Source organism: Neospora caninum, chromosome XII (assembly GCF_000208865.1).
Source record: "Neospora caninum Liverpool complete genome, chromosome XII".
NCBI lineage: Eukaryota > Apicomplexa > Conoidasida > Eucoccidiorida > Sarcocystidae > Neospora > Neospora caninum.
In genome coordinates, this window is record NC_018398.1 from 1013924 (window position 1) to 1038333 (window position 24410).

A 24410-nucleotide genomic window follows, 5' to 3' on the forward strand; every position below is an offset into this window, starting at 1 on the left:
TTTCGCGACGGATGGCGTCTCGACTTCCGACACAAGCCGAGTTCTTTCACCCGGCCTTGGGTTCTGCACAGATTTGCTGCGTGACACGTGGCTCCGCCGGCGAAAAAAAGTGTACCAGAGGGGCGTCGGTTTTTCCCGCAGCCGGCTTCTGGACGCTCAGAGGGCGTCTGAGGGCAAGGCATGTGGACAGCGCAGCGAAGTTTCGTTGCTTAACGTGAACCACGTCATGACGTCTCGCGATTGGGTGCGTGGCACAGGCGTTTGGCGTGACACAGAAAAGAACCGCTGGACAGGTCGTCTAGTGGTTTTGCCTGGCGCTGCGGAGCCTTCAGTAACAGCGACTCACACTGAGATCGTGTTTCCTAAAAACAAGATCTCAGCTGGGTGGATACCCCCGAAGCCTTATACGTCCATCCGCGGGCCGACGCGAAAAGGCCAGCCCCCCGCAGTGGAACGAGTTCCCAATCCGATATGTGCGTGGTTCTGCGAACGGTCGCCAAGGCTCTTTGCACTTCTGAACTGCTTATGAAGCTGCTGGCATGTTGTGTGTAGAGTGGCGAGTCTGCAGATTCCACTTGGCCCCTCGGGATGTGATTCAGCTGAAATTGTCGCCGTGCTGCCAAGCGTTGGGGAGCCTTTTCTTGTTTCTGTACGACAAATACACGGATTCTGGTCAAGACGGCCGGTTCGCGTTAGCTCGCGGAATCCCGGAACTTCGGCACTGCGGCCTCCACTGCAGCGAGACCCGGACAGACCTCTCGGCCCGACAAAACGCTGTGTCTGGTGAAAACTGAAAGATCCCACGACAGCCATTTCCGTGGCAGTGCTCGCTTCACACCACTTTTTGCCAAGACATCGACGCCTTCCAGCGTTCTTCTCTGGGCAGACAGCGATGTGCTTGACGAACAGTTCGTGCAGTCGGAAGTTCAACTCTCGGTTTGCGCTGTTGTTGAACAGAACAGACTTTTCAAACGTCCACGCATACGGCAACCGTGAGGTCTTCGTGCGCACGTTTTCCCGAGGATCCTTGAGAATTCTTTGATGGTTTCCGTCCAAAGATCTTTCCTTGCAGGCAAACTGGTTTCAGACCCTGAGGATATATCTCCACGTATCTGCAGTGTGTGTTTCTCCAAGCAACGAAAGATGTCGCCTTCCGCTGCGACGCTCCGAGCGCGCCGATAAACCCGACTTCTCGTGTGTATCGTCTAATGTCACAAAAGACGATGAACCTATTTTTTTGAGCGTTAGATTCTTAAACGTAGCGTACGTCAAGCACACTTTCACCCCGATCATCAACTGGTTTTCCAAGAAAAGCGCTGTCCATTTAACGTGCGTGCCGCCCCGTTTCTGTTTTTCTCGCGTCGATGCTGGGCCGCATGCACGCGTTCCTGCTAGGGCGCGTTTGAGGCGCCTGGAAAAGACTCCAAAGACCCCTGGAAGCAACGGGTTTCGGACCGGAAAAACCCATAATGGCGTGACGGGGCAGCGAGGATCCGCTTTTCTCTCGTGTTGCGTCAGTCGCTTCAAGCAGAGATTCGCTCTTGAGTTAGAACCCCGCGACGGCGCGGGATCGACTGCAGAAACAAGACAAGCGCCGCTTGCCGCTGCTTTCACGCATTCGGTGTTCTCGAGGGGTTTCCTAGAAACGGGCGATTCTCTTGCAAAGCCGGGACGCGAAAATGCGGATGGTTTTGCAGAGAGTCGAGAGCGCCTGCGTGCACGTGGTCGAGACAGGCGAACTTGCGGGAAAAATCGGCCGCGGAATTCTCTGTCTCCTCGGCATGGGCGTTGAGGATCAATGGTACGCTTCTCTTTTTGTGATTTCTCTTCGCATAGTCAGCGGTGGCTCACCTGTTCCACCTGAAACTTCCCGCTTTGATCGAGGGAATCTCCTGTTCTTGCTCCACGACCACGGCCTACGCGCAGATCCTCCTCAGAGTACACGCGAGAGTTCACCCTTCTTTGTCCATCTCCAGCAAAGGCCGTTCTCGATGAAGCACGTCTCCTCTATTCGCTGAAGATGAGTGCACGATTCACACCTAGGTAGAGCTGTGTTTGCCGTCTCTGTGTTTCCATCTCGTCTCTGTGTTTCCATCTTAACGCACCGACGCTGCATACGGGGATACCCAGATGACGCGTAGGATGATCTCAGCGACTGCCGTCCTCAGCATCTCTCTGCTTGGATGTTTACTCCGCGTCTCTGTCTTTTTCTGGATAGGGAAGACGCCGACTACTGCATTCGCAAGTGCTTGAAGGCAAAGCTATGGGACGGTAAGGGAAGGAAGAACTGAAGAATGCGTATCCTGTACAAGAAAGTGAAGTCTCACCCTGAGAGAGGGCGGGAGAATGCCGGCAAAACGGCCGTCTCTCCTTCTCGCCTGGCCTTCTCTCTCCTTCGAAAGTCGCCGTTCTTCGTCTCTCTTTCGTAACTCGGTTTCGCCCAGCTCTCGTGAGTGTTGCTGGTGCGCTGCAGATTTAAATGACCCGTCGAAAACCTGGGCGTCTTCCGTCGTAGACAGAGACTACGGTAAGCTCGAGGCTCTGTCACCCCTCGTGTTTGCTTCATTCGTCGTCCCTCTCTTTTAACTTCTCTCCCCTTTCTCACTTCGAGTGTCTCGACTCCTCTTGGGTCGTTTCCCGCCTTGCTCCGCCGTCTTCACTCCCGTGTTTCTTCTCTGCCTCCCTCGTCTCTTCTCTCTGCCTCCTTGTCTTCGTTTTTCTCTCAAGACAGCAGCCCCCGGCTTAAGCGCGACGCTGCATGTGGACAACACAAAACTCGAAAACTACGCTTCCGTTTTGAAACGTGAAAACGAGTCGACCACCTCGGCGTTCTCTGGCGCCGAGGTGTTTTCCGTTCCTATCGCCCTCTTCCTTTTTTTCCCCTTTTCCAGTGAGGACGCCGTACATGCGCTCTCGCTTCACGTCCTTCTTTGAGCGCGCACGCGGGCGCGTGTTTCTTTCTCTGGGAAACAGGAGACCGACGCGTCAGGCATCTCCTTTTAACTTTTTGCCTTTTTGCGAGCGTCTGCTGTCTCTCTGCAGAGGTTCTCGTCGTTTCACAATTCACACTCATGGGGCATCTCAAGAAGGGAACCAAACCGGATTTCCATGCAGGTTAGCTTTCCGACTTCTGGTGCGTGTCTCTGGTTCGTCGCGTCATCGTTCTCCCCTGCTCTCCGTTCCTTCCCCCTTTGCTCTCTTCCGTCTTTCCTTCCCCACATGGAAGACCTGTCCTTTTCTTCTATTCTGACCGTCTGTGCCTGTCCGCCTGCCTCGACGGCTCTCTTCATCGTTCACGCTTTCGCTGCGATTTGCCCGCTCTGCTTCCAAAGTTCTTCTCGGTGCATCTCTCTGCGGAATGCCTTCTCTCTGGACGCACACATGTGTATCGTGCATATATATATATATATGTATATATTTATATATATTTATATATGTCTTCGTTTGTGGCGGCAGGCGCGTCTTTCCCATCTCGGTGTTTCCACAGTTGTCCCCCGTTCTGTCTCTCTCTCTATATTTCTATCTACATCTATCTATCTATCTATCTATCTATCTATCTATCTATCTATCTATATCTATCTATCTATCTATCTATCTATCTATATCTATCTATCTATATGTATATCTATCTATATCTATCTATATCTATATCTATCTACATCTGTCTATATCTGACTATCTATCTATATCTATCTATCTATATCTGACTATCTATCTATCTATCTATCTATCTATCTATCTATATCTATCTATCTATATGTATATCTATCTATATCTATCTATATCTATATCTATCTACATCTGTCTATATCTGACTATCTATCTATATCTATCTATCTATATCTGACTATCTATCTATCTATCTATCTATCTATCTATCTATCTATCTATCTATCTATCTATATCTATCTATCTATATGTATATCTATCTATATCTATCTATATCTATATCTATCTACATCTGTCTATATCTGACTATCTATCTATATCTATCTATCTATATCTGACTATCTATCTATCTATCTATCTATCTATCTATCTATCTATCTATCTATCTATCTATCTATCTATATCTATCTATATGTATATCTATCTATATCTATCTATATCTATATCTATCTACATCTGTCTATATCTGACTATCTATCTATATCTATCTATCTATATCTGACTATCTATCTATCTATCTATCTATCTATCTATCTATCTATCTATCTATCTATCTATCTATCTGTCTACATGGACATGGAGGCGCTCGTAAGTAAAGGTGATACGCGTAGATCGACGATTGTGTTTTGTAGAGTGTATGGGCATGACTGTCCCCAGGGACAGACCCGCCGGTGTGTTTCCGTGACTTCGTCTACGCATGCGGTCTTGAATATTTCTTCCTATTCATTTCTGCCGAGTTATTCTTCCTCTCTGTTTCCGTCGCCACACTGCGTGAAAGCTTCTCTCGTGGACTTTTGCAGCGATGGGCCCTGAACAGGCTCGCACTATGTTCGAGAAGATCGTGGCAGAGATGAGGCGCCAACATAAGGCGGAGAAAATACAAACCGGGAAATTCCAAAACTACATGCGTGAGTCACCCGCCGCTGTTCCAGTCCCTACACCCTTTGACGCGCACACACGCTTGCATTAATCGTTGTATACGCTGTGGTACATACACGTTTAGACGCATGTATGTACACATATATATGTATTTATAAGTGCAACAATATATTTATATATACAAGCATATACAAATATATATGTACAGGTGCGTTGGAGTTACATGTATCCTCTGTAGGCATTTGCGTAACGCTGCCTGGCCCTTGTGTTTCTGTTTTGTCGTTGAGTATTTTTGGAAACACGTCCCGGTGGAGTCCACCTTTTTCTCGTGAAACCTACAAAGGGCCGTGCCTTCGTCTGTGGGCGTGTCCGGGCCAGTGGACTGCCTTCGCAGATTGCGCAGCCTCTGGGGAGGGACTGTCTCTTTTGGATGGGACTGTCTCTTTTGGATGTCTTTGCACGACGTGCTGAAAAGCGCCTCTCTGTGGTCCGCTTGCGCCACAAAGCTGTCCTTTTTTTGCGTTCCTTTTTCTTTCTCGCAGGCGTTGAACTTGCCAATGACGGCCCCGTCACCATCATTGTCGACTCGTCGCAGGCGCAACTCCCGAAAATTAAAGAACGGAAACTGCCTGCCGTGAAGGCCGCTCCCGATCCTGCCTCGTCTGTGTCTCCCTCTTCGCCTTCTGCAAATGGAGACGGAAAGGGAGACAACGCGCCTGGCTCCGGAGGCCAGGGATGCCTGAAAGAGACAGCGGAATCGGCGCGCAAACGCGAAGATGTGCAAAGTGGGCAGGACGAGGCAAAAGCGAGGGCGTGAGAGGAGAGAAACAGCGAGAGAAGAGAAGAGCTGAAATGCTGAGGAAAGGCCGATTCACACACTGATCGTGGATTGTCGTTCCTCGGGGTTGTCCTCGTTCCTCTTTTCCGTTTCTCTCGGATACTCTGAATATGTCTCTGGTGCTAAATGGAGGAGACTCGTTCTCGTGTCCATGTCTGTGTCTCTCTCGAGGCGTCACGGGTCTTTTCCCATTTTGGTTTCTCGCTCGTTTTTTTCCCGGCTTTCCTTCGCTCTGTCTCTGGGTCTTTTCCTCCTTCTTTTTTCTGCGGCTCAGAGTGTTTTGCTCTATCCCCTTTCTGTCTGCCTTCCCCCTGGCCTCTGCATCTCGTTCTTCTTGTTTCTCGCTTTTTGTCTCGGTCCAAACGTCCCTGGCGTCCTCGCCGCTGCTTGAATCGTGCGCGCTCGCGTGCCTCAAACACGAACTAATCTCAATATGCATTTGCATTCTGTTCCCTTCTCCTGGAGTAGAATTTAGCTGTTTCTGTATTTCTCTGAATTTCTGCCTCGCTCTGAGGCCGCCGCGCCCTCGCCTTCTTGCGGCGTTCGACTTCTCTCCGGCGTGACAGCGTCCGCTTTGTTCCATGCAAAAACGGAAAACTCTCCAGAGGAAACGAAACGCGACATGTTCTTTTCTCACCTCCCCTTGCGAAAGGGACTCGTGTCTGTCCAGCAGATGCCCGACTCGCGCTCTCTCGGGCGTCGCCACGTTTTCCCAATCTGCGGCGCACACGGTCGCTCAGACGAAAACGACGCACCGCCAAGTGCACCGTTATTCGCCCGCGAGAGCCTCCAAACGTCTCGGGAAGTTTCCCAGAACAACTCGAGCAAAGGAACGCCAGGCTGCTGCAGCCATATACACTGTTCGTCTCACCGTCCAGTTCAAGCTCTCATCAGAGTCACATATACACCGGCATACCTATATCTATCTATATCTATCAATCTATCAATATCTATCTCTCTATCTATATCTCTCTATCTATATCTATTTATTTATCTATCTATTTATTTATTTATCTATCTCTCTATCTATATCTATCTATTTATTTATCGATCTCTCTATCTATATCTATCTATCAATCTATATTTATTTATCTATCTATCTATCTATATCTATCTATCAACCTATATTTATTTATCTATCTATATCTATCTATGGATATATGTGCACGAGTGAGCAGGTGTGCATGGAGGCAGACGCTTGTCAACGTTTGAACCTATTTCTTGTAGACGCTGTTCGACCTCGCCTCGCACACAAGTCGCCTCGGTGCCTCTCGGCTGCATCTTTGCGTCTGCAAGAATTGGAGAGGGCGGCGCGCTGCCGTCTCCGAGGCCGGGCGATACAGAAGGGACAGAGGAGACAAAAGAGACATATCGAGGTCGAGACAGTCGCGACCGCAAGACGCTTGAGAAACCACGTTCCCATTCAAACACAGCCTGCATAAGATAGAAGGGCGAGAGAAGACCAAAAGCGAGAAGAGAGAGGAACGAAGGATTTTCATCTTTGGCGAAGTTTCCAACGGGAGACAGAAGCTGAGGACTCTCGGCGTCAGCTCGCGGAGAAGGGGGATCGCGAGAAAAGTGAGGAGACAAAGCGTCTGTTCTGCTCTTTTTTTGCTGTCGCCTCTTTTCCCCAGACTGCTGTGTGTCTAAGCTCTCTCTGTCACGTATGCGTTCCCTCGCTTTGTTGCGCTCGCCCCGGCTTCGCCCGGTCAGCTTCTTCGTGTCTCCGCCCTCTCCTCGTTTCTTCTCGACTTTCGTCTGGCGCGTCGAATCGGCCTCTTCGTCTTCGTTTCCCTTCCTCCCCACTGCACTCTCCGCCTCGCTGCGTCTTGTTTTCTTCTCGATCTGCTTCATTCTGCACGCCTCCCTCTTCTTGGTTTTGCGCCTCTCCCCGTCCCTCCTTTTCTCCCTCTCCTTGTTCGTTCTTCTCTTTGCGCGCTCCTCGTTCACTGTCTTCTCTCGCTCCTTGCTCCGTTGCCTTCCGCGTGGTTTTCATCCCTTTCGGGGCGCGCGTTTGGTAGAGCGCAGCTTTCTGGGAGAGCCGCGAAGCCTGCGTTTGGAGGAGGCGATTGACCTCGAGCACTTCCCGCAAATTTAGGAAACGCGGCTGCTGAAGAGTTGGCGACGAAGATCGCAAAAGCGACAGCAGAGCGGTCAAGCGGCTCGCCGCCGCCATGTGCTCGTACATCTGCGCATTCAAAAACCGACAACTCTGCATAGAGGCAGATAAAAACTACGCATGCACTCTGTACCACACGCGGCTGCAAGTGAGATCAAAACCATCAACGGATCCCAAACAAACCAGGGACGCACGCCGTGAAAAAGCCACACACACACATACACATAAGCACTCCCACTTAAAAATATACATCAAGATACAGACACACATCTACCACATAAAAACATATAATTTATATAGACATATATATAGATAGGTAGACATGTATATATATATATATATATATATATATATATATATATATAGCTGCGAATAGATGTGAGTGGTGAAGACTTGAAAGGGGTGCCGTGTGCGCGTTTGTACCTGACGAAGCTGGTTGTGGAGGGAGAGAAGGAGGCTGATAGACTCTGAGCACGCATCTTCTTTCTCTTCTTTGCATGCGTCGCCTTCTCCGCCTCCGGCATTTTCGTCATGTTCGTCCGTGGGGGCAGCGCTTGAGGCCAAGGCAGCGCCGGCAACCCGCCACTCCCGCAGCGCCTGATTGACCATCTTGAGGGAAAAGAAACACGCAGAAGGAAGGCGAAGCACGCGTGAAACGGCAGATGCAGAGACGAGACGGCGAGCCGGAAGGCGAGTCGAGGAAAGGACGGTCAAAGCAACAAAAGAGAAGGATCGCGACTCCAAGGGGAACGGAAGCAGGGGAAGACAGGAGCGAAGAAAGAGACGAACGAGGAAGAAACGAACGACAAAAAAGCCAGGCCAACCGGCACCTACGACCGCAGGCGAGATGACTGACAACGGAAGAACAGCAGCGAAAGACGGGAGAGGAGACATCAGAAACGAGGAGAGAAGACACGCACGGCTTCGAATTTCTGCAGAGATTCTTTCGAAGCCCCCACGTTCTCCTCCCCTTCCCTTATCTCCGCCGGTGTTTTTACGCATCGTGCGGGATACAATCCGGCTCTTCTCTCCACACGTTCCCTCCACGCTCCCCAGTTTTCTTCCCTCTCGCTGTTTCAGGTGATTTCAGACGCGGCCTCCGTGTCTCATTTTTTTCCGCCCCAGGGTGCGCTTTGGCTGGTCGGCACCTCGATCCTTCTCGCTCTTTCCGCGACGCCTTTCCTCCTCTCTTTTCCCCCTCACTACACTCTTCCGCTGTCTCCGTTCAGCCGGATGGTATCCTGTGTCCTCCTGTTGAATCGTCCTCTCCAGGACTTTCACTCATTTCCCACCTCGTTCCTCTCGCGTTTCGTCTTCTGCGAATGCCGCTCTTCCCTGTTCTCTCACCTCTCGGCAGTCCCCCTGGCCCTGGCTAGCTTTCCAGAGTTGCTGGACGCGCACCGCGACGAACGCGCCGCACAAATCGATGCCCGGAAAACGCCATTTGTCTCCGTCTCTCTCTGCCTGTTTCTCCGGCTCCTCGTCGCTGGAACTGAGCCTGTGCTTGGTCGGTCTCCGCCCCCGTTTGACGCCACGCGCCTCCCTCTTGCAAGCTGACGGAGAAGAAGGAGAAGAAGGAGGAGAAAAAAGGGGAGGAGCATCTTCTTCTCTGCGGACGCAAAACTCGACAGCGGCCTCGACGAGAGCCGACCACCGGGCACTTGCTTCGGTCTCCTCGTCGGCGTCTCCACGCATCCGAGCGCCCGCCTAAAAGCAGAGAGCGCGGACGACGCGCGAAGAGAACAGAGAAACAGGACCTTTGTGGAGGAAGAAAGGGAAAAGAAAAACACAGAGAGAAAGCAGGAGACACAGGGGGGAAGAGGAGCAAACGGATAGAACAGGCGGGTGGAATCCCAGTGCGCAAAAGCGAAGGTGGAAGGAGAACGAAACACAAGGAGAGGATCAGATGGAGACAAAACGACAAGGAAACGCTGGGGGAAACGGAGAAAGAGAACGAGGCGAGAGTAGGCGAACGCAAAAGGGTATGGGAATCGAGGAGAAGAGGGTTTTCCCACAGGTTTTTTCGACAGGAACAAAAAACGAAGAGGGCAAAAGAGGTGTACTCACCAAAGGGAGTGTCGACGAGCCTGCGGAGTCGTTCTCTCTCGCCTGGCTTTCTCTCTCGTCTTTCTCGCGCACACCCTGGAAGGCTGCGCGTCGCTCCTTGACCGCGCTGCCAGTTTCCTCCGATTTCACGCAAGGCCAGGCAGAACGCGTGGCCACCCTCGCTTCTCGCGCAGCGCTCGGCGAACTTGGAGACGAGCCGGACGAGGAAGGAGGACGGCCCCGTTTCTTCTTCTTGGTGCTACAGTCGACCGCCGCGCATGCAGCCGAGAAGAGGGGAAATGCGCCCTGACACACAGCGAGGAAGCGAAACGAATGAGAAAGACAGAGAGACTGGACGAGAAATGGAAGGAGAAGGAGACAGAAGAGAAAGAGCAGGACGGCGAAAGTGGGAAAAGGGATAAAGAGAAGGAGAGAAAGAGAGCGAAAGAAGCTAAAGAGACAGCGAGAGGAAATGAGAGAGCGAAAAAGAGAAAGACATGGTGAAACAGAGGAGGCTCAACGATCCTCTCACTCGGAGATGTAACCGCGCGATTTCCACGCCCAGTTGTCTGCATCATCTCCACAAACCTCCAGCTCTGCAGCTGTGGACAAACGTGTGTCCCTCTGCCTCGACGCGGCAATCACGTGCACACACGCACACGAACTAAGTTTCCCTCTCGCTCCACACAATCCCTCGTTTGCATGTCCCGGCGTCAGCCTGTCTTTGGTGTTCTGTTATCTCTCCCTCTGGTCTCTCGATCGAAAAAGCTTGCTGTGTCTGGTGATGTTTTCACTTCTTCGTGGACTAGTTTTCTCCACTTTTCCTTCTGACACAAATCCGCCGATTCGCGTCAGAGAATGGCGCTGGCCCACGAGGGCGCGTCTGAAGCCGAAGCCGTTGGAGGCGATGTGAGTTTCGGGGTGGTTCGGAAGTCGTTTTCCCAAGACCTAACGCCCTTCCTTTTTCTCTCAAGACCTACGTGGACATTGAAGAGCGGCTGGTCGACGCAGTGGAAGAGAAGGTTCGCAGCACAGGCCATGGCGTCTGCTCGTTCTTCTTCTCCCTTTTGTTTCTCCCTGGTCTCCTCGTGTTCGTCCTGGCCCCAGAGCTGCACGACGGCGCTTAGTGGCAGCAAGGCGCTCTGGGCCTCGCGGCTCTGGAAGCGAGGCACATGCAGACAAGGAAGCAAAGAAGTGCAAGCACCCGAGAAGGACGTAGAGGCGAGAGGCGGCAAAGGGAAGGAGAGACTGAGACACGGGGAGGACAGGGAAAACACAACAAGGAAGGGAGCGTTTCGGCCTCGTGGGTGCCCAGAAACGGCGACGGAGCGAGAGGTGCGTAGCCAGAGGAGGCTGTTTCAGGTGGGCGAGGCTTTGACAAAACACAGAAGACAATCAATGCCAAGAAAGCGAGAGGAGGCTCAGTGCAGGAGAGACGCAGAGAGAGAAGCACATCGTGAAAGCACAGGGCGCGAGCGACGGTTTGGAAACCAAGGACACCACGGAGAAACAAAAGAGAAGAAGAACGCCAGCGAGAAAAAGGAGCACACGGAAACAAAGAGAAGCACGAAAGGAAATGTGGGCTCTCTCCTCTCTCTCTGTCTGGGGACGAAAGCAAAGTCGCCTCTGTGCGTTTGGCTTTTTACCTGCCGAAAGCTCCAGCTGGAGAACGGCGCGTCATTATCCTTCTCGTCCGTTCGCCCCTCCTCAGCAGCTCCGTCCGCTGCATCTTTCCCTGCCTTCGCCTCCCGCCTCTGCCGTGCCCGCTCGCGTCGGGTGTACATACACCTGAGCGCTAGCTCAGCACAGGTTTGTAGGCGGTCGTTGACGATGAAGAGAAACAGCTGGGTGATCTGTCCCCCCGGGAGGACTCCACTGATGCGTCCCTTGCCGTCTTCTTTCTCTCTTTCTTCTTCGTTATCGATTCCTTCTTTTTCTCGACGCACATCCCATGCGTCGGCTCCATCGCTCGCCCCTTCGCGTCCCTGGCTCGTTGTCTCTTCGTTCTCGCCGCCGGCGACGCCCAGCGCCTTCGCCTTGGCTCCTACCCCCCACACGTGGCCGGCGAGCTGGGCGAAGGCCGATCGAAAGAGCAGCGACTGGAGCGTCTTCTTCAGCAGCTGACGCGTGCGCGCCTCCACGAAACGTTTGTACTCCTGCCCTCTGAGCCCGCGACTGCGAACGTGCAGGAGCTCGAGGCGCTCCTCGAAGCGCTTTGCGGGGGTCAAAAGACACCACGCTGCTTCCGCCGCCACCAGGCCTCTCTCCCCGCGAGTCAGAGGCTCTCGCGTGTCCTCGCGGATGCACGGCCTTGACAAGTCGCCCTCGCCTCTGTCTCCGACCTCCGGCGGGAGCCCGTTCTCCTGCCGAAGAGCGGCTTCTCGAGGAGGGTCAAGAGGCTCCGCCCCGACACCCAGCTGGTGCTGCGGCCGGAGAGGAAGAGCCAGGAGAGAGAAGGAAGGAGAAGAAGGAGAGGAAAGAGAAGAAGAAGAAGAAGAAAGAGAGGAAGAAGGAAGAGCGGGGGTGAGAGGGGACGAAGTCGAAGACGCAGTCAAGGCTCGCGCTGCAGACTGATGTGCCGAGGCGACGGAAGCGAATCGGGCTACCTCAATAGGAAAGTATCTGGAAAGGAGATCAGAGAACACAGGGAACGATATATGCGGGAAACATGTAAAGAGCGAATGACACACCACGGACGCCACGAAGAAGAACGCAGCAGCCGTAGTTCCGGCAGAAGAGTCCCGAGGCAGGAAATGTTTCTCCCGCTCTCGCACGGGAATCTCTGTCGGCTTTTTTTTGTTCTGCACTCCCTCCTCGCCTCGTTGACGTCTCTTGAGTGAAAGGTTGCCTTGGGTTTTAATCTCCCCTTTTCCTTCCAAAGACTCCACAGGAAGAGTTATGGGGAATGCAGAAATGAAGCGCGTGCACTACTCCTGCCCTCGTTTCTCCCCTGTGTTCTCGCATCTCCTTTCCGTTCCTCTCAACTCCTTCTTCGGACCTGCCTGGCCCGCTTGAAACCCGCCCAGACTGCTTTTCAATCCTTCCACTCTCTCTGTGATGTTATCATTTCTGCGCCTCACCGGTCGAGAAAGCGTCGCCAGTTGGCTGTTCCGTGAAGCCGCTTCGTCACTGCGGCGCACCCGCGACACTTGGATCGAGGGCGAGCCTCTCGCGGAAACGGCGGGTCGCCTTCTCGCACGCGCGCCTGAGACGCGGAAAAGCGCTCGCTTTCGTCCTGGTGAACGTCGAAACTCCTCGCGTCAGGGGTCGTCTCCCGCGAAGAAGCAAGGCGAGACGAAGGCGAGTGAAGCTCCTGCTCGGGAGACCCGTTCGGCGCGCAGGTGCAGTAGGCGAAGACCGTGTCGGCATGGAATGCATGCAGGAAGGCGGCTAGCCAGCAGTGGAGATAGACGACGAGCACACGCGTGGCGAGGGAAGGAGGGGCGTTGCGAGGTCTGTCCTCGGGTTCTTGCAAAGTTTCGACGAGTCCGGAGACAAATCCAAGTTCCTCCAGCGGTCGAAACAAATGCGCTACTGGCGACGACGCCGGCAAGAGCGCCGAGGCCAGCTGGCGGCGAAACGCGGAAAAAACCCGCACCAGACTCTCGGCCTCTCCCTGCTCTCCTCCCCACTCCACAGTACCCTCCCCAACCGACAACGGGGAAGAAGAGGAAGCAAAAGTGGACGAGGAAGAGGCAGCGGGAGAAGAAGAGGAAGGAGAAGGTGGAGATGAATGACGCGGGGACGTGCAGCAAGTTGGCGTTGCAGAAGAACCGGAGACGTCCACGCCCCACGAGGGTGGGCATAGCAGAGGCTGCACGACACAGCAAAACATCACGGGCGGGGAGGGGGGGGGGACAACCAGTTTCTTCGGCACCCGAGAGACTGTGCTTCTTGAACTTTGTCTCCGGTCGAAGCGACACTGCGGAGAGAGGCACTTTGGAACCAGAACGCGCAAATTGGGAATGCGAAATCGCAGAACAGCGAGAAACTCTCAATCTGTTTGAGACGAGCGGCCATCTCTTGCAAGCGCCGCAAGTCTCGAACCTGAGCTCTGTGTGCCTCTCTGTCTCGACGGCAAAAGTGAAAATGCAAAACCGTCCTGAAACCATCGGCCTTTCCCACGGCCATCTGTACCCTTTGGGACTTACAAGAAACGCGGAAAGAGGAACCGCAGGGATTCCGTACGGGTGCGTTCTTCGTTCTTTCTCGCGCGCAAACGTTAGGCTCTCTGCAGCGCGCTTTTTCTCTCTCGAGAGGACTGTAGGTATCCCCACGGTTTCACGCCTTTCCTCTGGGTCTTGCGACTCTCGCGCTGTACGTACAGCGGATCGGGGCGCAACCGTGGTCGCGATTTCGCTCGGAGGCGACGCTGGCGCGCCTTCGGTGGATGGGAGGGAGGCTGAGAGACTCGCCTCGCTCTTCACAGAATTTCTCTCTCGCAGACCCTCAACTTCCTCTCGCGCCCTTGCGGCAGGTCGGAGACGAGAAGGCGTTCGAAACCATCCGCGGTGTTGCTCTCCCCCTGACACAGAAGTCGATTCAGCAGTTCTTGCCGCTTTCGCCACCGCACCAGGCGTATCAGGTGTACATACACCTCGTGCCTCAGAGACAGAACGGTGAAGAGACGTGGGAGACGTGGAAGACGAGGGAGAAGACGACGAAGAGCGCGAAGAGGGAGAAGCAGCTTTTGATTTGGCTGTGTTTTTTCTGGAAAGAAGACGACATAGTTCCCTCTTTTTTTCGACTGGAAGCTGGGCAATCGCGCCAGGCCAGTTCTCTCGAGGCAGGCGCTGCAGGCGCTCGTGGATTTCTTCCACAGCCATGCCCGCGACTTGCGCGGCCTCGAGTTTCCACTCAGCCATCGCGAGGGAAGAAGACGGAGAGAGGGACGAGCACGCAGGCGAATCGAGAGACACTCGTCTTTTTCAACGAGGAAGGACGGAGGACGAGCGAAGCAGACGCCAAAGCGGCATTATGAAAATCTCCGCACTCTGCTGCAGTCTACACCTGCAGTTCCCTATCAAATTTATGTAGCTCTTTTCAGACATTTGCATACACCCAAACATCTATTTACACACATATAATGCGCATTCAAACATCTTTGTTTTCGCCATCTCTGTGGGCGTCTGCTGTGACAAGGAACTGTCCTCCGAAATAAGATGGAGCCGAGAAGAAACACTCACGTGGCCTTCTCTATATCGGTGAATCTGTTTCGTCCTCTTCCTCTCCTTTTCCGCCCCTCCCTCCTCTCGTCTCCCTTTTTCCTTCTCGCAGGGTGGGAATTGAACCTTAGCTATTTCCTCTGCATCCACAGCTCCCCCAACTGGGGCGTCAACGGGTAGGAACAGATCACACGAAAAAACGCGAGGGGAGAGCAAGACACCCGCGGTCCCTGGGGATGTGCGACAGAGATACACCGCAAGTCCTCAATTCACCGCGAGTATCTGTACACCTCGCATCGGAGCCTAAAAGGCTATTTATGGCTGCTCTAAAAGAGGCCGAGCGAGATCAGTACCGACCTGCATAACCTGAAGACGCGACCTTCTTTGCGCCTCTCGCCACGAAAACGCGCGCGAGAGCTGTCGATGCATGCACATCCGGCGGGCTTCGATGCGCAGAAAAAACAGGGCGAGAAAAGGTCAATCAAGGTCGCTGCTCGCCTTCTTCTTTTAACAAAAGACGCGCAGGAGCAAAACCTTTTTTCCAGGCTTGTCGCCGCCCTCGACTTTGCGGTGAACTGCGGATGGGCACCGCCGTGAGTCTCCTGGAGGGATGAGAGGAGACACGCGGGAGCGCGAGTGAAAAAACAGGAATTTCCGACGCAGAGATTGGGAGAGCTGGTGCAGGCAAAGAAATCCCTTTGAAGCGTATGTCACAAACATCGGTCTGGAAGAGCCGTTCTCCCCTTCTGCATCCCCTGACGGGAGTTTCCGGTTTCCAGCCGAGAGACAGGGCGAGCGCCGACGCAACTCAGCTAGCTCGACGGGCACATCGGGTGGATTCCGTTTCTCTCCCCTTTCTTGTCTTTTTCTCTTCGTTTCTCGCTCCTAGCCATCATCCTCGTTGTCCATCCTTTCTTATCGTGCGATCGGCATCCTCGTATTGGTCGCCGTCATTGCGCCCACGCGGTGTATGTACACCTCAACCCAGGTGGCCTTACACCCCATCTCAAGTGTACATACACCGCAAAACGTGTATGGTGCGTCACATAAGTCCTCGACATATGCCCCTGTACTTCGTTTCAGGCGAAGCCGTGACATTCTGTCATGACCTCGCTCAAACTCGTCGCGTTTTCTCTGCCGTTCAGCTCTGGAAAACGCACGGATGGAGAAAATGCGGTTGTCCTCGCGACCCCTGAATTTGCTCACACAGAGCAGACGAGGCGGAAATCTCGGGTGTCGCGTCTTCGTGGGCTGGCTTCAACACCGCGAGAAAGTGCGCCGATATCCTCGTCTTTTCTTCAATGGCATCTCACGCCCCCAGAATGATCCCTATTCTTCCAATCCGTGTTCTTCTGCCTCTTTTCCTTCCTCTCCCGTCTCGTCTTCGCTCTCTCCTTCTCTCTCGCTCTTTCCGCTCCTTTCTTCTGGCTCTTTGGTTTTTCCTTTTGCGGTCGTTCGTCGCCTCCCTCCGTCCTCGCGTGCTCGCCCTTTTTCTTCCGCAGCGCGCCAAGGAACCGAAGCGAGGCGCGCCGCTTCCCCCTCTTCCTCTCCCTCTTCCTCTCCCTCTTCCTCTCCCTCTGTTTCCGCGCCGTCGCTAGACGATGCATGCGATCGAGACGAAATGGGGCGGTTGAGGACGTTCGGCATCTTTGCGCACATCGACGCGGGGAAGACAACCACGACAGAAGCTTTTCTCTTGGAGGCTGGACAAATCGCGAGGAAGGGGAACATCGATGATGGCACCACAACCATGGATTTCATGACACAGGTATACGAAGCGCGGCACGCACAGAGACAGAGTCCGTGTCGCACAGAGAGAAGCGCGGGAGGGGTTGTGCTTAGAGGCGCGCACCGTTTTACTGGGCGGCGGGGTTTGGGGGGCGACAAAGGGCCATGTCCCCTCGTCGCTCAGCAGACTTTAGGAGAAGATGGAGATGCGTGGCGGAGAGCGTTTTTCTGGGGTGACTCCCACAACGGCAGAGAGATCTTCACACACTCACAGATATTATGGCGAAGCCTTTCGTCTCAGAGACAGAGAAAGCTCTCGAAAGATACGCAACACCACAGAGGCTGGTATGGGCTCGTGTGGACGTTCGTCGCCTTGTCCTTCGCCTTTTTACAACTCTCGTCTTCCGCCTCTCTCGTATTTATGTCGTCTTTCTGCGTGTGCCTCCTCTCGTAGTGGCGCCTATCCTGGTCTCTCCCGTCCCTCCGTCTTGTTTCTCTTTGACTTCTGCCTTCTCGTCTCTTTTCTTTCTTTCGTAGTGACTGGTCCCTTCACGCGCCTTCCGTTTTTGACTTTGCCTCTCAGGAGCGCGAGCGAGGCATCACGATTCAGTCTGCTGCAACATGCTTCCCTTGGGGAAAGGCGTTCTTCCAGCTCATCGACACTCCAGGGTACATCGCCTCATCGGCTGCCTTTCCCTCATGCATGTCATCTCTTTTCTTCCCCCCGTTCCTCGGCCTCTTTGTTTCTCTGTCTTTGTCTTTTCCTTTCTCTCTGTCTAGCTCTGTCTCTAGATCTGGCTTTCTCTCGCTTTCTCTCGCTTTTTCTCCCTTTCTCTTGCTTCTTCTCGCGTCCTCTCTCGCATTCTCTCTCCGTCTTTTCCGCCCTCTTTCTCTTTGTCTCTCTCGGGGTCTCCGCCTGTGCCCCTCTCGTGCGGCTCTGCGTTTGACCGTTCTTCTCGCGCTCCCTTTGTTCTCGTCTTTTGTGTCTTTTTCCTCTTCTCTTGGCTCCTGAATCTCGCCGTTCTTGGTACTTCCCCAGCATTTCTCGCCTGTCGACTATCGTTTGGTTCCGTCTTTTCCCTCAACAGCCACGTCGACTTCTCCGCGGAAGTGCAACTCGCCCTCTGCGCGGTGGACGGGGCCTGCGTCCTCCTCGACGCCTCGCGAGGCGTCGAGGCGCAAACCCGGGCTATTTGGAAGGCCTTAAATTCGACCGGACACTCGACCGCGAAACTTATTTTCGTCAATAAAATGGACCGAGATGGAGTCGACATGGTAAATCCCCACACACACATCTCACGAGCTAAACACCCACAAACAAACAGATCGTGGTCCAGCCCCTCTCGGCGTCCTTCTTTTTGTACACGTTGAAATACATAGACACATGCACACAGATACACATATTTATCTGTACGTATGCATCTGTTTGCAAATGTGCTGTAAGATATCACTGCATCTTTGTCCGTACGTCTGCTCAAACGCGTATACAAACGCCTGCACATTTCTTCAAATCTACGTCTTCTTCTTCTCATGGGGGAGACTGATTCTGAATCCGGAAGTGGAGATGTGGTTTCCGGCGGCGCCCAAGTAGAGCTGCACGAATTCCGACCTCGGTCCGTGCATAGCTCCTCGCGGGCACCTTTGCCATGCATGCGCCCCTCTCAACTCGATCTCAGTGGGCGCTGCGTCTCTGTCGCCATGCCTCTTCGTATCCTCTCTTCTTTGTCTGAATTTTCTCTCTCTCTTTCTCTCCTTTTTTTTCTTTGCGACTGATATCCGCTACGTTTCGCTCTGTGTTTGCTTTCTTCTTTTCCCGCGGCATTTCGTCTTTTCTCAAAGGATGCTTGCCTCGAAGCGATTCGGCAGCGCCTGAACGCCTGGCCGTTGCAGGTGAACGCCGTTTACCAAGTTCCCCGTGCGGTCTGGTGCGCAACGCGCGGAGACAAAGTGAAGAAGACACACTCAGTCAGCCCCCAGGCCGTCATCGACCTGACCGACTTTCGCACCGCCCTCTACCCCCCCGTATCCAATTCCATGGATGCGCCGCTTCCCGTCTTCTACTCGCCTCCTCCCCACGCACTCTCCCATCTCCTCTCTGCTTCTCCATCTGTCCTTCCTCATTCGTCTTCTCCTTCTCCTTGTGCACCGGATGTTGCCTGGGCTTGGTGGTCAGATCCACGCGTTGTGGCGGACGTGACGAATCGGCGCGAGAAACTGCTCGAGGACTTGTCTCTCCTCGACGACGCCTTCGAGGAGTGCGTCGCAGAGCGCACCCTGAACAGGACACACGCCGGCCAGAGCGCGACAAATGCAAACGAACCGGAAATGCGAGGACCCGACGCCTTTGCGCGCCTGACGTTCAAAGACGAAGTTCGATCGACTCTCCGACAGGTTGTGCTCAAGAACCTCGGTAAGGAGAAAGACAACAGAAGAGAAGGAGGCAAACACGCATAAGGAATGGAAGGCGAGACGCAGGTGAACACGAGGGAAACGTACGGACAGGCTGGCCCCGCAAGGGCTTGCCAGTTTTTCTTCGTCCCCAGAGAAATGTCGTTTCTCTTTCGTACGGATTGTCGTTTTTTCCGTTTTATGCTGCGATTCTGTCTCCAATGTCGCCCCTCTCTCCTTCCCCTTCGTGGTGCCTCTGGGCGCCACCGGACTTCTCGGGTCTTCGAGCTCGCCTGGCGTGTGCGCCCGCTCGTCAGCGGAACTCTTGCCTTCGCTCCGCATTCCACTTCAGCGTTTCCTCTTTGGCTCTCCTTTCCACCGCCTTTCCCTGCTCCGTTCTCAAGAGTCGGGCTTCTCCGGGCATGCTCAGGACTTCTCTCCGGTGCATCCTCTCGTCTCTCTCTGCAATCGTCCACAGCCTCTGAAAGCGCTGCGCTCCTTCTCTTTCTCGCCCTTTTCTCTTCCGCTCTCTCCGGACTGTTTTTCGCGCTTTTGTCCATTTGCATGCAGGCGTGCCGGTGTTGTTTGGGTCCTCGTTCTTCAGTCGTGGTGTCACTCAGCTTCTCGACGCGATTTCTGCCTTTCTGCCTTCGCCTCTCGACCGGCCTCCCTTGCCTCTCGCCTCGCCGCTGCTCGCCTCGCCGCTGCTCGCCTCCGCGTCGCCAGGCGCAGCAGGCGCGCGAAACGCCCCCGCCGCCTCGGTAAACAAGAAAAACTATGGACGTCCAGCGTCGTCAAAAACGCGCCTTTATCAACGGCGATGGGGAAGGCAATATGCCCCTCTATAAGGCGCTCACAGAAACCCATACTCACGCACACACACTGAAAGAGCTAGACATATATATATATATATATATACGTGTATGTATGCAATTCTTCGTGTGTAGATCTGTGTACATGTATATACATATGCAAAGATGTGTGCGCTTGTGTATAAATGCATATGCATATACATATGCAAATAAGTGTATCGCTGTGTAGATGCATATAATGTATGTGTATTTCTAAGTCGGCTTACTTGTTTTAAATATCTTCGCGCAGATGTATCTTCTCTCGTTTTGGCAGAGTACCGTTTACGGACTTGTGAGATGGACGAAGCAGCGCGAGACCCTTGGTGGTTTCTCGGCTTCCTCGTGATGACCCCATCTCCGACTTTGTCTTTCTTTCTCTTTCTCTCTGGTGTTTTGCTTCTCGTCTGATCCTAACCACATCGCTGAGTCTCATGCCTCTTCTTTCTCTCTGTCCCCCCTTCTTTTGCGCTTCTGCTCTCCGGCAGTCCGCCGCCGCTTCGTGCATTTCGTCTTGCGGGCGGTTTCTAGTTCCTGATCGACAAGCTGCGGCCGCCTGCGTCGCCTTTAAGGTGTACCCTGACGGCAAAGGCGGGAGGATTGCCTTCGTGCGCGTGCTCTCAGGTGAGCCCAACCGCGGATACTCCCAGAACTTGGTCTCCGAGTCGACTGTGTCTGTGTGTTCTCTTTTGCGGAGAAGGTGAATCGCGTCTTGCGTTTCCGACAAGGACGGTTGTCGCTTCCTCCCGTTGCCATCAGAACCACCTGTTTCCCAACCCACATGCAGTCGATCTCACGCTCCTCCTTTCCTTCTCTCTTTCTCTCTTTCTCGTCTTTCATGCTCCGTGACGCTCCTTTCTGCTTGCTTGTCTCTCTTCTGAGTGCTGAGTCTTTCCTCTCTTTCTCGGCTCCTCTCTAACACTGTGAACACCGCCTGTCTCCCTCTCCGCATCTGGGGCATCCGCTCTTCTTCGAGTTCCCTTTCTGTCTCCATCCCTTTGCGTTTTCCCTTTCTTTTCTTCTCTGTCATCCTCTTTGCTTCTGCTTCATCGTTCTTTTCTTCCTCTTTTGTCTTGCCCGGTTCCCTCAGGCCGAATCACGCCTCGCACGCCGCTCTTCAACTCCACCAAGCACTGCCTGGAATCGCCCTCCTCTTCTTCACGTTTGCAGTTGTTCCGAGTAAAGGCTGATGCGTACGAGTCGGTTGCGTCTCTGTCCAGCGGCGACATTGGGGCTATCCGGGGCCTCTCCGCAGTCACGGCTGGCGACCTTCTTCGTGTCTCTTCAGCTCCAGCCTTTTCACTTCCTCTTCTCTCCCCGTTTCACCGTCACCTTCCTGCTGTCTCTCCTCCCGCTCCAGATGGGCGCCCGTCCTCTCTTCTGCCTCACGGAACCGCCGAAGACGCGACCGCATCGCCCTCTCCTTCTTCCGCGTCTTCTCCTCCGTTTGTTTCCTCTGCGTCGGCTTTGCACAGTTTGAGTCCAGTTTGCTTCACGAGCATTGAATGCAGGAATGCGCGCGAAGAGACAGAGGTGGGCGAGGCCTTGGCGGCGGCGTGCCTGTCGGATGTTGCTCTGAAATTCGAGAGGGACGAAGGCGGGAAATTCGTTTTGTGGGGAATGGGCGAGTTGCATCTCCAGGTCGTTCAGGCCCGACTCAAAGATGAGTTTGGTAAGCGACGCGTTGCAGCTACATGCGTTTGAAAAACCGGCGAAAACACGAGCAAAACACGCGCGCGATGGTTTTCCATTTCGCGCGTTGGGGAACAAGTGGGGTGTTCAGAGTTCGGACCTCAGACGATAATCCTAGACCCGGCCGAACGACTTAAACACGCACAAAACTGACAGCCGCGCGATTAGCTACGCGGCTGCTAAAAAACCCAGGAGCGAAAGAGGTCCAAACCGTGTTGGACGCAAGGACGCGACACCCACCAGTCACGTCTCCTGGCGACTCCTGGAAGCGGTGCAAAAACGAAAAAACCCAAAAGGGGAATCGTGCTCCCTTGCGCTTCTTTTGTCTCGGCACTCAGTCGTGGCGCTTTGCTTCGACGCGTCCCGTGTTGCGCGTGGCCTGGAGCCTTGAAAAGCAACCGCTGCATCGGAGACAGAAAACTCCGCGCGAGCGGAAACTCCGTTTCGTGAGCGAAGACGAAAACATGTAGACAGATATAGTGAAGAGAAGCCTCGCAGGACGCCGCATCCGCGCTCCTCGTTTGCCCATGTATGTTTCTCGCCTTATCCGTTTTCTTCCTTTCTCTTACAGGCCTGTCCGTCGAGTTTGGGCCTCTGGAAATCGCCTACCGAGAGCTGCTGCTACACCCCGTTCGCGGCAAGTTGACGTTTTCTCCCTCCGCCGCATCGTCTTTCGAGATTTCCTTCTCGCTGCTGCCGCTGCCTTCGACGCCTCCTGAGCAGCGCCTCTCTGCGATCCTGTCTCGGCAGGAGGATCCAGGCCTTCTCGCCCTGTGTCACGCCTCTCGCGAGACGGGCGCAGTTCCTTTTCCTTCCTTCTCTTCCGCGACTTGCACGCATGCGACTCACGTTTTGTTTTCCCTCTCGCCCCAAGCAGCCGCGCAACTCGACGCCCTCGAACGCACGCAAAAGAAGGCGCCTCCGCGCCACAAACAAGGCAGTGGAAGGCTTGCGCAAGCTTCACCGTCTTTGGAAGGGAGTGTGCTGTTGAGGGCGATTCAGGAGGCGGCGTGCCATGCTGTCGGCGCAGGTCCGTTGCTTTCCTACCCTCTGGATTTTCTTCACGTGCGCCTCGAGAGCCTTTCGCAGAAAGACGCGTCTTCGCCCCTTTCGCCGGCGTCTCTCTCGGCTGCCTCCGCGCAGCTTCTGCGCATGCTGCTCAGGACGGGCCGAGGCGAAAGAGCGTCTCCGTGCGAGAAGGAAACCTCTCAGACGGAAACGGAGACAGCCACGGGACGCGGCGCAGACGCGCACCTCGCTCACGCGGCGAGCGGGACGCTTCGCGAGCGGATCGCGATGCTGGAGCCCGTCATGCACTTGGAAATCTGTTCCCCGTCTCAGAATTTAGGGCCCTTGATGAGAGACCTAACTCAACAGAGACGCGCTTCCATTGTATCGATCTCCGCCGGAAAGGAGACTGCTGGGACGGAGGATGCGGAAGAAGAAGGCGCAGGATGCCTTGCCGCCGAGGGCGGAGAACTCCGAATAAGTGAAGAAGAGAGTGGAATGATGGAGCTGCATGCAGTGGTAAGGAAACTGTGCGAGGCAGCGTTCCTCGGCGTTCTCTCTTGCGGGGATGGGAGAAAACGCGGCAATCGCGCGGGGTCAACACTGGCAACGAGAGCACGTTTCTCTTAGGTTGAGAGGTTAAGAAAAGTCGAGAGGAGCAGAACCGAGACGACGCATGCGTTGTTTCTGTCCGGTTTCCCCTTTGCGCAGGTGCCCCTCAGGTGTATGGCGAACTACTCGTCTGTGCTTCGGGCACTTTCCCACGGTAAGCCGCAGGTCTCGCGCGGCTCGGTTTTACACAGAACTCGATTCGTCCTGGGGAATGGTCTCTCCGGGGCAACAGTCGAAGGATGGACAGAAAGGAGAGAAACGTTTTTCTCAGTGTTCACTGTTTTGCTGTGCAGTCTGGTTCGCCGTAGAGAGCTGTTTATCTGCCTATCGATGTCTGTATCTTTAAGTCTATCTGGATAAATGCATATATATATATATATATATGTGCATCGATACATAACTGTAAAGAGCGTCGTACACTTACCTCTTCCTGCGCATCTCGAAGCAATTTCTGCCTCTGTCTTTACCTGGGCAGATGTGCATTTTGACATCTATATATATATATATATATATATATATATTCATGTATGCATGACCATCTGGAAAGACATGTTTCCTACATCTGTCTGTGTTTCTTCATGAAGATTTCCAAGATGAAAAAAAGCGTGGGTTTACATCATGTGTCCGTTACCTGTCGCGTCCTCCAGAGAACGCGGTCCTTTGCGTTCTACCTCGTCCCGTGAGCGGGTCTGTTTCGCACTCAAAGATGTACTTCCACCTAGGCGTGTGTTGCATTCACACATTGATCTCAGTATATATATATATATATATATATATATATATGTACATATACACATGTACATATATACATATATATGTATATGTGTCCGTGCTCTGTATAAATCTATCTCAGTGGCTTCATGTGCCGTTTTTTTTCTTCGTAGTATATTGGCGAGAGGGGAGAGACGCAGACGATTTGTGTTGATTTTTGGTTTCAGGGCAAGCACACTTCCAGATGCGGCCCCTCGGGTACGGCCGTGTGTCCGCGATCGACGAAGAGATCCTCTTGGCGGAAGCTGGGATTTTATCTCTCCCGTCTTGAAAAAAGCCGGAGTTCTTGAGGGAGATTTGAGGAAGAGGGCCAACGGCGTGTCTCCGTTCAACTCCCGGACAACAAACTCAGAACGGCAACGCGACGCAAGTCCCCCACGGAAACGCGCTCCCTGGGTGGAACACAAGCCGATGTCTTTCTTTGGTCCTTTCTTTCTCGTCTCGCCCCTTCCAACATAGGTTGCCATACTCTCATTCATAGCTACAAACCGCGTTCGTTTCCATACCGATATATATATATATATATATATGTGTCTATATAAGAATGTAGAAAAGTATATATATATATATATATATATATAGTAATGTGTATGCATTTGTCTACGCATACGTATATTTACGCTGGTGCAGCTGTACATGCCAGTGTT

General features: G+C 53.5%; 3 protein-coding genes across 3 annotated transcripts; 2 read left to right on the top strand and 1 right to left on the bottom strand.

Annotated features, from left to right (window-relative positions):
- Window positions 1-1685: 1685 nt before the first annotated feature.
- Window positions 1686-5365, top strand: NCLIV_061570 (D-tyrosyl-tRNA(Tyr) deacylase,related; the record flags this gene model as incomplete). Its single annotated transcript, XM_003885709.1, has 6 exons — window positions 1686-1801; window positions 2219-2271; window positions 2474-2527; window positions 3043-3114; window positions 4470-4577; window positions 5091-5365. 6 exons carry the CDS (start codon window positions 1686-1688, stop codon window positions 5363-5365), a joined length of 678 nt encoding a protein of 225 aa, XP_003885758.1.
- Window positions 5366-7046: 1681 nt separating this feature from the next.
- On the bottom strand, window positions 7047-13386 carry NCLIV_061580 (conserved hypothetical protein; the record flags this gene model as incomplete). Its single annotated transcript, XM_003885710.1, has 7 exons — window positions 7047-7574; window positions 7929-8114; window positions 8853-9212; window positions 9573-9857; window positions 10532-10708; window positions 11198-12173; window positions 12632-13386. The coding sequence occupies 7 exons, from the start codon at window positions 13384-13386 to the stop codon at window positions 7047-7049; spliced, it is 3267 nt and encodes a 1088-aa protein (XP_003885759.1).
- Window positions 13387-16337: 2951 nt separating this feature from the next.
- NCLIV_061590 (putative elongation factor Tu GTP-binding domain-containing protein) lies at window positions 16338-24034 on the top strand (the record flags this gene model as incomplete). Its single annotated transcript, XM_003885711.1, has 10 exons — window positions 16338-16484; window positions 17028-17113; window positions 17533-17719; window positions 18284-18854; window positions 19403-19593; window positions 20169-20304; window positions 20771-21352; window positions 21944-22899; window positions 23092-23146; window positions 23931-24034. The coding sequence occupies 10 exons, from the start codon at window positions 16338-16340 to the stop codon at window positions 24032-24034; spliced, it is 3015 nt and encodes a 1004-aa protein (XP_003885760.1).
- Window positions 24035-24410: the final 376 nt, after the last annotated feature.